At 46.6% G+C, this 10,442-nt stretch overlaps 2 protein-coding genes across 2 annotated transcripts; one reads left to right on the top strand and one right to left on the bottom strand.

Annotated features, from left to right (window-relative positions):
* Positions 1-411: 411 nt before the first annotated feature.
* LOC144095042 (uncharacterized) lies at positions 412-4,875 on the top strand. Its single transcript, XM_077628854.1, has 3 exons — positions 412-532; positions 1,427-1,577; positions 3,572-4,875. The coding sequence occupies exons 1-3, from the start codon at positions 525-527 to the stop codon at positions 3,935-3,937; spliced, it is 525 nt and encodes a 174-aa protein (XP_077484980.1). The 5' UTR covers positions 412-524; the 3' UTR covers positions 3,938-4,875.
* A 258-nt stretch (positions 4,876-5,133) lies between these two features.
* LOC144095597 (uncharacterized) lies at positions 5,134-7,054 on the bottom strand. Its single transcript, XM_077629274.1, has 2 exons — positions 5,884-7,054; positions 5,134-5,719 (listed from the first exon to the last, which is right to left on the bottom strand). Exons 1-2 carry the CDS (start codon positions 6,534-6,536, stop codon positions 5,134-5,136), a joined length of 1,239 nt encoding a protein of 412 aa, XP_077485400.1. The 5' UTR covers positions 6,537-7,054.
* Positions 7,055-10,442: the final 3,388 nt, after the last annotated feature.

Here is a 10,442-nt window from a genome sequence, read left to right as displayed (position 1 = left end):
GTCAATGTTCATCGAACTCAATGCAGATCGACGGTTGTCACACGGCCACTTTCAAGCGCAATCGAGCTCGATCCTGCTTGACTCAATGCCGATTCCTCAAGAGTGCTTGAGGTTCCAAGCACAATCGAGAACACTCTCGCTCTCATGAAGCTATAGAAATAAACACTAGTTAACAAAACGAAACCACAATTGTTGTTGTTTTAATTAATTAAATTGCAAGACAGAACATTTTCAGGTACTATGCGTGCTTATATGCAAACATGTTTGAAAATAATCTCCACACCACGCTCCAAGCATCGCCGTCAGTGTAAACGAAGATGGCGTCCTCCTGCTCGCCGGCGCGCAGACTGTGGAGCGAGCGCGAGACAGCCGCTCTCATCGATTGCTGGCAGGACCACCTGAAGGATTTGCGGCGCCAGAAGAGGAACGCCGCAGTGTATGCGGAAATCGCGGAGGCGTTGCGGATCCTAGGGTTCCATCGCACATCAGCAGAGGTGCGCCACAAGATAAGAAACTTGACGCAGATGTACCGGTAAGTAAGCATTTTTAGACGGCCTCCAACTTCGCAGGCACTGGCTTTCTCACCTGCACCTGTTCTGCTTCGTTGCTTTGAATTCACGCTTCACGAGATGTCATTGCGCTATAGCTGCATTCGATTCAGTGCTGGTTCACGGCACCAATCCAGAAAAAGTGTTGCCAGCGCGGTGCTGAAGCAGTTCTGTGGCGCAGGTTCGGCGCGTCAGCAGCGACAATTTTTAATCGAGCGCGTGCAGGCAGGTTTTGTCGGCTGCTCACCGTGGGGGTGTTGAGTTCTCGCGTGTATTTTTTTGTTTGCGCTGGATTTCGTGCCTAACGAGATTTGAGTCGGCCATGGTATACGGTGAAGACATCGCATAGTTTTTTTGTTATGGAGTAGTTTTACTCTTCGCACAGTGAATACGATGAAACCGACTCCCTGCTGTCTTTTGCCGCAACTCACTCTTGGACCGACGGCAGTCGAATTCCGAAGTGTTATAAAAGCATGGTTGTAAGCTGTTTCAATTGCGAGTTCGCGATGGTCTTCAGACAATGAGAGAGACGTTCGAAGAACTTTCGGCGCGCTTCAGGGCACCTGCATATTTTCCGACCTCTAGGGGAGGGTGCCCGCAAATTACCGCCGAGAACCCGCCTTGCTCATTTAGCTATTTGTAAGCAGTGATAAAAAAAAGTCCTTTGGTAGCACCAGACGGCTCCCCGCTTCTTAGCGCTAGCGTGCAATTTTGATTCATTACGTCTCCATTCATTTCAAGCCTGGCGTCTGAATGTAAAATCTGGTAGGCTTGTTTTTTTCTGTTTAATATGCACCTAATGACGGGCTTTTCTTTTCTCTTTTAAATGCACACTGCTCTGCCTTTATGTAAACTTGCGCAACTTTCCATCCTTTTAGGGACTTCAACAAAAATGGAACCACCACAGGATCGGGCGCCATCCAATGGCCCCATTACGCTCGGATCCATTCTTTCTTGGGGTCGTTACCAATGAACGACCCCTCACTCGTTCAAGAAACCCGCTGCTCTGGGGGAGCCACTGTAGAGGAGGTATGTAGATCAAATTTGAGATTGGCAGTGCACTTGCCAAAAATGTTGTGCTCGATCATTTCCTCACCTTTTCATTTACATCACCGAGAACTTTGAAAAATGGCCTTTATTGGAGTATCTATGATGTGGTCATGAAATATGTGGCACACTGCAATACTAAATAAACGTGTCAAGGTGACATCACATACAAAATGCAAACAGCTTGACATTTGTAGTCTGTCTTTCAGCACTGCTGCACGTTGCCTAGCACACAGCATGTGCTAGGTTGCATTTGAACCATAGTGATGTTTATTTCTAGTTCCATCATCTCAACGACATATTTGTTAGTGCTGTCATCCGGTCGTTTAGTGCTACAAACCATCACATAATTCAAAGCATCAACCACCTTATGTTTCAAGTGCGGTCATGATGTCTACAGAATCAGCCTTAGGTGGCACCTAAAGGCATTTGCTCAGGCAGTAAGCAAAGAAAACATGACCTTTGAAGAAACATTGCCAATGTTGACGAAGAAGAAGGAGCGCCGACCAAAGAAAACAAAAAACAAAAACAGACGTTTCGGCTCCCGTACGGGAGCCTTGTTCACATTGAAATGAAGCGAGCAGCTCAGTGGCATTACATATGCTTGAAAAGAGGGCGCAGGGAGCGTGCGTAGATTGGGTTAAGATTTCCATCGTTGCGGTTGAGGGTGTGACTAGTAGTTTGGATGATTAATGATTCCAAGTGCAGGCGAGGGTATAGCTTCTTTTCTGTTGAAAGCACGTGTGCCCGACCCCAGTCGATGTCATGGCCTGTAGATACTGCGTGCTCGGCGATAGCATTTGAATCCACTTTTTTGTTACGTACATCGTTACTATGTTCTTTTAGCCGCCTCTCGAAATTTCCGGTTTCGCCAATGTATGCATAGTCACAGTCGGAACAAGGAACCTTGTACACTATGCCTGGATATTTTTCTTTGGGAAGGGGGTCTTTGACATTTACCAACGCATGGCGCAGTTTTCTTGTCGGAAAGTGGGCGATATGAACACCAAAGGTGCGCATGATGCGTGCTAAAGCCTCGCTTAGTCCGGGAGCATAGGGCACGGCAGCACGTTTTAAGGGTGACAGAGGAGTATCGCTTGCTGGGCGACATAGCTGTTTTTCCACAGATTGCACAAATGACGTCGGGTAGTTGTTGCTTGAAACTTCTTGTCGTACAGTTTGAAAATCAATGGTCTGGTCTTCAAGGGAGCTGCAGATGCGTTGCGGTCGTTTGAACAAGGACATAGCGACTGATTTCTTCTGTGTAGCAGGGTGAACCGAATTAAAGTTAAGGTATCTTCCGGTGTGGGCGGTTTTCTATAAACGCTGAAACTGAGCTTGTTGCTGTCCCGCCTTATCAATACATCCAGAAACGGCAACGCACCATTCGCTTCTTCTTCGGTAGTGAAGTCTATTGCTCGTTCTATAGAATTCAAATGGTGCGAGAAGACGGCTAAGTCAGAATTCCGAATCAGGCAAAAGCAGTCGTCAACATATCTCAGGAAAATTCTAGGAGGTGATGCAAACGTTTCAAGGGCACGGCGCTCGACGGATTCCATACAGAGGTTAGCGACGGTCACTGATATAGAGGCACCCATTGGTGTGCCCTGAAGTTGACGGTAAAAGCGTCCTTGGAAGACGAAATAAGTATTATCCAGGCAGAACTGCAGGAGTCTACGGAGATCCAGAACTTCAATGGGGGTTCGTTTAGGTAGAGACTTGTCAGCTTCGAGAGCAGCAGAGCAGACTTGTACGGCCAGGTCGACAGGAACGCATGTGAAAAGCGACTTCAACTTCTATCCACTAGATGGCAAAAGAATATAAGTGGGCCAGAAACAAAATCCGTCTACTATCACTGCTTCAGTTCACAGCTAGTCACTGGAGACATCCTTGTTTCACACACGCTTGATCCCACACTTCTCGCTTGTCTATGGAGCAAAGACATTGAGAGGCAAACATCATAAATTGTCACGCAGATCATTCTTGGCATGGTGGTGGGCGCCGACACCGGGACCGCTGAGGATGGCAGCCCCGCACTGGAAAATTGGCAGGAGCCCGCATTGAACGCGGACGACAGCAGGGCCGGAGGTTTTGTAGCCGAGTCAGCGGCCATTGAAGATGGAGGAGCTGAGGGGCAGGCAGGCATCCGCGAGCAGCAAAATAATAGAAAAAGGCTGCGGACTGCTTCGTCTGACTTTAGGCAAGCTTTGCTCACGGAGCAGAGGATGCTGCTTGAGAGCCTTGAAGCGTGTCACAGCAGAGAGATGGAGATGAGGCAGCGGCACTTGACGCTGCAAGAGAAAATGGTGAATGCCATAACAAAGTTTTTTGAATCAAGTTAAGAATTTTTCTAATTTTTTCAGAGTTGTATGTTTCTATTTTTTCGGTTTTTGCTTTGCCTATCGGTTTTTTTTTTGCATTAGTTTTCAGACTCGTCGGATTTCTTAATGTTCTGCCCCTGCTTTCATATCAGCAAGTGCCTGCGCGATGTTGAGCAGCAATTTGTGATATTGATGGCAGTGTTAACCACATGCAATATGGAATCATCTGATGTGACTCCAGATTTTGTTTCTTTTCTTTTTTGTGCGCATTTTTTCCATTTGTTTCAGCACCTGCGCAATGTTGTGCGGTGATTTGTGGTACTGAAGGCTGTGTTAACTATGTGCAATATGACGTTATGTATCGACTCCTTTCAGATTTTATCTATTTCTTTTTGTTTTCCTTTCTTGCTGCTGTGCATTTGTTGCACTTATTTCAGTGCGTGCGTGATATTGCGCAGCAATTTGTGATATTGAAGGCAGTGTTAACCACATGCAATATGACATCATCCGATGTGAGCCCAGATTTTGTCTCTTTGTTTTCGTGCACATTTTTTGCTTTTTTTCCAGTTCCTGCGCAATGTGGCACAGTGATTTGTGGTTTGTGGCTGTGTTAACTATGTGCAATATGACATTTTCTAATGTGACTCCTTATGATTTTAACTATTGTTTAGCATTTTTCGCACTTTCTGCAGTACCTGAGTGATTTGCAATAATCATGGCTATGTTAACCACATGCAGTGCGATATCTGAGGTTACTCCTTTCAATTTTGTCTTTTATTGTTTTTCTTCCTTGCTGTTCTGTGCTTTTTACACCTGTTCCAGTACCTGAGCATATTTCCAGTACCTGAGTATGTTTCGCAGCAGTTTGTGATATTTTTCGGGTGATATATACTGTAGCAACAAAGCATTGTGGGCGTGTTGGTAATTCATGGTCTAACTACAGGACCAGCGTACAAAGACGAATGGCAAAATAAAGCCAGCCAGTGCCTTTTTTGTCTTGTCCTCGCATCTTTTGGATTTGGTTCCGTTGAATGTGATATGTACATTTTTTTGTAAACTGTTGGCTGTGAAGCCTATAAAAAGGTATAACTTTTCAAATTTTGATTGCGTCTCCTGTGTGTTCCATTACCTTTTCACACAGTTTCTTGAAGTGAATGGATTGCACCAACTAGCCAGCCAGCAAACACTGTTATTGGAAATGGATAGCACGGTTTACCTCAGTTCTGTGCTCGTTGCTTGTAGTACTCTAGTATTGCAGCTCGTACTGCAGCACCAGTTGCAGTTTGGTCATCTGTGACTCTCTGTGGCTGCTGATACAGGGCCTCGGAAACTTGTGCATCAGAGGTCCAGTCTTGCATAACTTGGTCCCCAAATGCTTCACAGATGTTGTTCAGCGTGCAGCAGGCGCGGATCACCAGTGGAGCTGTATCCATGCTGCACTCCATCCTTTTCATGCAGAACCTGAATCTTGCCTTCAGTCTGCCAAAGGCGTTCTCAACTACCCTTCTAGCCTTCGACAGGTGGTAGTTCAACCTTTTCATATCGGCATCCAAGTGGGCGCTGTGGCTGAAGGGTTTGATCAAGTGCGTTGTGAGGGGAAATGCTTGGTCGCAGAGTATTAATGGAGGCACAGCTGTTCCACTGAAGACTACAGCTGGAGCCTGAAATATTGGCCCTTCAATAAACGCTGCCAGCTGGGAGCGTTGGTAGATGTAGGCATCGTGGCAGCGCCCTGGTGATCCAACGTTCACGTACCGAAAGCGGTACCGGTGGTCTACCAAGGCGAGCAGCACGATGCTGTGCCTGTGAAAAGAAAAACAGCATTAAAAGAATTCCTCACAAATCATGGACATGCACAATGACTTGTGAACTGAAGACTTTTGCATTAGCAAATTCGTACTGCTGCAATGCTGCCTTTATGGCTGCAACATGTAAGCTCTACATAAGCCAAATATGAGATAACTCACCAGCCTTTGTAGTTGTAGTAGTCTGGTGCGCTTTCCTTGGGCGGCGACACGGGGAAATGGCAACCGTCGAGTGCCCCTACCGCTTGTGGGAAATCGCAAACGGCGCCGAACTCTCTAATGTGGTCGCCCATTGCGTCTGGAGAGGGCATGTTTACCCACTTGTCCTCAAGTAGGCACACTACGGCGTCACAAAACTCGCGATATATGGTGTTCACGGTGGATCGCCCCAGGCCGAAAAGATTGGCCACAGACCTATCCTCTGCCGAGGAGCACATCTTATACATCGCCACTGCAACGCGCTTCTCGACAGAAATGGCCAACCGCATATTCGTGTCGACGCGCTGCAGCAGGGGCCGGCAAGCTTCGACTATGTACCGAAACGTCGGAGGAGTCACACGGAAGCTCTGTTTGAAGAACCATTCACCGAGGTGGGGGAGAGTGTCCTCGAACCAGCGTTCGTTTCGGTTGTACATCCACCTTTCCCGCTGGACTGTACCATCGCACGCAACCGTAGCTGCGATAAGCAACCCGTGCGCAAAAAGGAGCCGCCTTTTCACACTGTCCGTCTGACATTTAGCCGCCTCAATCTCGACTTCGAGGTCAGCGGCCTCCACCATCATAAGAGCAATCCCACGCTTCCTTTGTAGACTCATAATAATCTACACAGCTGTGACAGCAAAGCTTTTGGTTTTGGCGCCAACCGCTATCACATCTGGCTACGGATTTGGCTGCCGCTGCCTCCGGCTGCACAGTGTTGCCGGACATCAGCATGTTATGGCTGTCGGTGGAACATTTGGCGCCACCTAACACACATGAGCGAAACTTCTCAATGAGCATTGAAAATGCCCGTGTAGCACCGGATGTTTCGAGCGTGCTCGAAAATCTCGATGCAGATCGAGCTCAATGAGGATCGAAAGTGCCCGTGTGACAGGGTACTAGATTGTTCTAGAAGGTGGTTTCCGCGCTCGACCAATGGGGTCGCGCGCCCGGCGCGAGAAGGAGAAGGAGTTTGTGCAGTTGAAGCTGCGTTTATGGGCGCGCCTGCCTTGGCGCGAAGAATAAACAGGCGCAGACCGCGCCTATAAATGAGCGGCTTCAACCGCTGTCTGTTAGCCCGAGCCACCTTTTAAGCTTCCGAGAAGCGCGCCCGCTCGACTCCCCGGAGAACACCCCTCGCCTAGCCCAGAAGGTGGCTTCCATCCAGCGAGGAAGCTGGGCGAGCGACGGGAGATCATTACTGCGCCTCTGATATACAGGGAAGCAAAGAGGACTGCTGGTAGTTGGAGATGCCTGCAGGGACCACCGCACCATGCTGAAGTTGGAAACACTATAGAAGACGGGCACGTTGGTGACCGCTGCTTCCGGCGGTGAGATGAAAAGGCAGACCGCCGTCGCCTGCCTGTCTGTAGCATGGAGCCGACGGCATACGAGAGAGATGCGTGGTTAACTGCGCTTCCTACAGCTGTTCAAACAAAACTGTTCAATCTCTCAAAACGGTGAATGCCAGTGCAAAACCTTCTCTCCCCGTAGCTTTTGGCGTGTGGGTGAGAGAAAAGGGAGCGAGGCGTCAATTTATATTTTTTGTTTAAAAGCATTGGTCCCAAAACCTTCTCTCAGATACCTTTCTGGGACAAAAATCATATGATTTGTATTTGTTTCTGCTTAACACCATCGAAAAAACGTTTCTAGGCCATTAATGGGCACACTGCCCTTTTGCTTCTGTTTCTGTGTCCTGCCTCTACGGCCTGGAAATTTTCGATAAATGATGTTTTGGGACTGGGACATTCCATCCTTTCTGGGCACACATGGGCAGGTACGTTGTTTCCCAACAAACAGAAAACGTCCTCAAAATCTCCCAGAAATAGCCCATTAGTACATTTGGAATCTCCCCAGGAGGTTCTCATTTTTCCCGAGGACATTAAAAAAACGTCCTTCTCCACAACTAGCCGTGTCCGAATAGTTGTGCGTCCCAGGGACAGCCCCAAAAAGTTAATGCTTGATTTCTCGGCTCTGGCTCAATAAAATTATATCTTCTTTTTCGTGCAGACTTCAAGCATCTAAGCGCACATATGTGCCAAATTTCAGGCACCTGCTTATGTTATAGGTCGTGTAATACATCTGCCCACTCGCGTGAATGCATGCTGGCTAGGCCATTCGGACGTACCTGTTTACATGAAATGTGATTTAACAAGGTGAAAATATGGGCTGGTTGGTGCATGATCTTGTGACGGGCGCACCGCAGCACGAGACAAAGAAAGAGGCGGGACACGACGCCGACTAACAACTAGATTTTTAATGCACGTTTTAATGCACGCAATGAGAGAGAGCCGCATTGACGATATCCTGTCATCATGTAGTTCAATGCAGTTTTGACGCCCAGAACAGTCGGCTGAAAGCAGCTAGTTACCTGAAGAGACTGCTATGCAGCGTCGAAGAAGGGATTCTGCAAGCACTTAGAGGGAGAAAATATGTCACAACCACATCAGAAGAAAGGAATCCCTACGCGGTCATTCCTTACATTAATGGTATTACCCACAGTCTCAAAAACGTAGGCGCAAGAGCTGGTGTAAACGTGCTGATATCCGCAGCTAAAGACAACAGCGAGAAACGAAAAAATCAATTCAAGAAAAAACACTGGAAAAAAACATGTGAAATTTGTGAAAAGGTGGTTTATGAAACTCCTCGGTCATGCGGACGCACCTTCATTGGTCAAACAGGTCGCTGTTTGAATGAACGGCTTCGAGAGCACAAAACATTCCTAAAGGGCGCCATCAACAGTCAATCAGAAAAACAATGCAGAGAGCATGAATGTGGCCTTCAGCTTAGCAATACAATGATCAATACGTCATATTTTGATCAACGGACCAGGGAGATAGAAGAAGTCTTCAACATCCGACAAAAGAGCGACGTATGCGTCAGCATACTTTCGATAGCGTTTCGTGACAGCGATATTGATTATCTACGTTCGTTTCCCTAATATTTTACCACGTGTACAACTTATGCGTATGTCATGCTTCGGTCCTTTCCTCATTTCACGAGCGAGATGTATCTATTGGACGAACGTGCATTAAAAATCTCGTTGTTAGTCAGCGTCGATTCCCGCCTCTCTCTTCTTTGTTTCGTGCTGCGCTGGTCCCGCCACAAGAACATGAAAGGGGCTTGAATTTTACACTCAGAGCAAATGTTAATTAAAAACGTCGCCCGATCCCATCCATATAACAGGAAATAGCAGCGCAATAAAGATGTAATTTTAGTTTATTAAATGTGTTCTTTGCATTTAAATCAATACAAACAGGAGACGCATATGTATGCACCATTTAACACACAATGTATGGAGCACTACGGCAGCAGCATATAATAATGGCCAAATTTTTCTCTAGCTGTGAGAAATCTGAAAAAAATGAAGCAATAGAAACATAATACAGGCTGCAAGTTGATGCACCTTAAGCAAACATTCTGAAGGGTACAAAAGCATTTATGCACACGCAAAAGCAAACGCATGTAAAGAGCAACCTGGGTGCCAAAAGAAAAGACGAGATGGGCGTACGATACAGATACGCGGTTTCACGTCACAGATTTTCTGCAGGGCGAAACCTCCCTCTCGCTTTGCCTCTCGCACGAGCCTGAGAGCAAGCTTGAGCGTGTTATAAAAACAGGAAAAAAATTAATTCTACTAGGCGAAAATAAAAAACGAGCATAAGCCGACATACCTTGACGACGTTGCCAACGGCAGCCCGAAGATTTAATAAAATGCTGCAACTATATATATATATATATATATATATATATATATATATATATATATATATATATATATATATATATATATATATATATATATATATATATATATATATATATATATATATATATATGAATTCAACGCACCCTTCTGTCCTGCGTCTTCTCACTGCATAGCGAACGCTGAAACATAGGCGTTACATCCTCGTTACATCCCCGTTTTATTTTCTTGTGAGTGACTAAGTGTGGACATAAGACTGCTTAGAGGCGGATGGAAAGGGGGGACGTCTTGAAGTAGGAGCCCTGGCGCGCCGCACCCATGGTACAGCAGACTGCGCGTGCGGCACAATACAGTGTGGGAGGCGAGCTCAAGGTGATCAAGGCACAAGTAATCCGGTGGGTGTGGGTTGGGAGTCAGCGACGCGAACACACATGCCCCGCTTTCTGGGACATCTACTACTTGCGCCATCTACCGGCAGTGGCGGCGACAGGGAGCGTAACTGAATGGGAAGGGGTACAAAAAAAATCGTAAAACGTGAACAAAAGCACCTACAAAAAATGCTTCTGGGATTTGTGTAATATACACTTAGCTGAGGAATGTGCCGAAGTTTCAGTCCTGTGCTGTTAATACACGAGCTTCCCAGCGCGTTTGAATATTATACGATGCTGCCTACGAGAGGGGGCCAAAGTTTTGGCATTTTTCGAGACTTTGAAACTGTATAGCACCGTAACACGGATAGATATCGGAAATGCTTCCCGGTTTTAGGTACCCAAATATATGGTGTTTAAAATGGTGTGCAACGATCTGGCATAGCTTT

Source organism: Amblyomma americanum, chromosome 6 (genome assembly GCF_052857255.1).
Source record: "Amblyomma americanum isolate KBUSLIRL-KWMA chromosome 6, ASM5285725v1, whole genome shotgun sequence".
Taxonomy (NCBI): domain Eukaryota; kingdom Metazoa; phylum Arthropoda; class Arachnida; order Ixodida; family Ixodidae; genus Amblyomma; species Amblyomma americanum.
The sequence above is the reverse complement of the archived record's forward strand: the minus strand, read 5'-3'. Positions and strand labels throughout refer to the sequence as shown.

Bases quoted from the DNA above. Each gene is read 5' to 3' on its own strand.
- LOC144095597 (XM_077629274.1), bottom strand. From the start codon at position 6,536: ATGAGTCTACAAAGGAAGCGTGGGATTGCTCTTATGATGGTGGAGGCC. The intron at 5,720-5,883 runs GTGAGTTATCTC...TTCTTTTCACAG, and splicing joins TACTACAACTACAAAGGCTG to GCACAGCATCGTGCTGCTCG.
- LOC144095042 (XM_077628854.1), top strand. The intron at 1,578-3,571 runs GTATGTAGATCA...ATTGTCACGCAG, and splicing joins GGGGAGCCACTGTAGAGGAG to ATCATTCTTGGCATGGTGGT.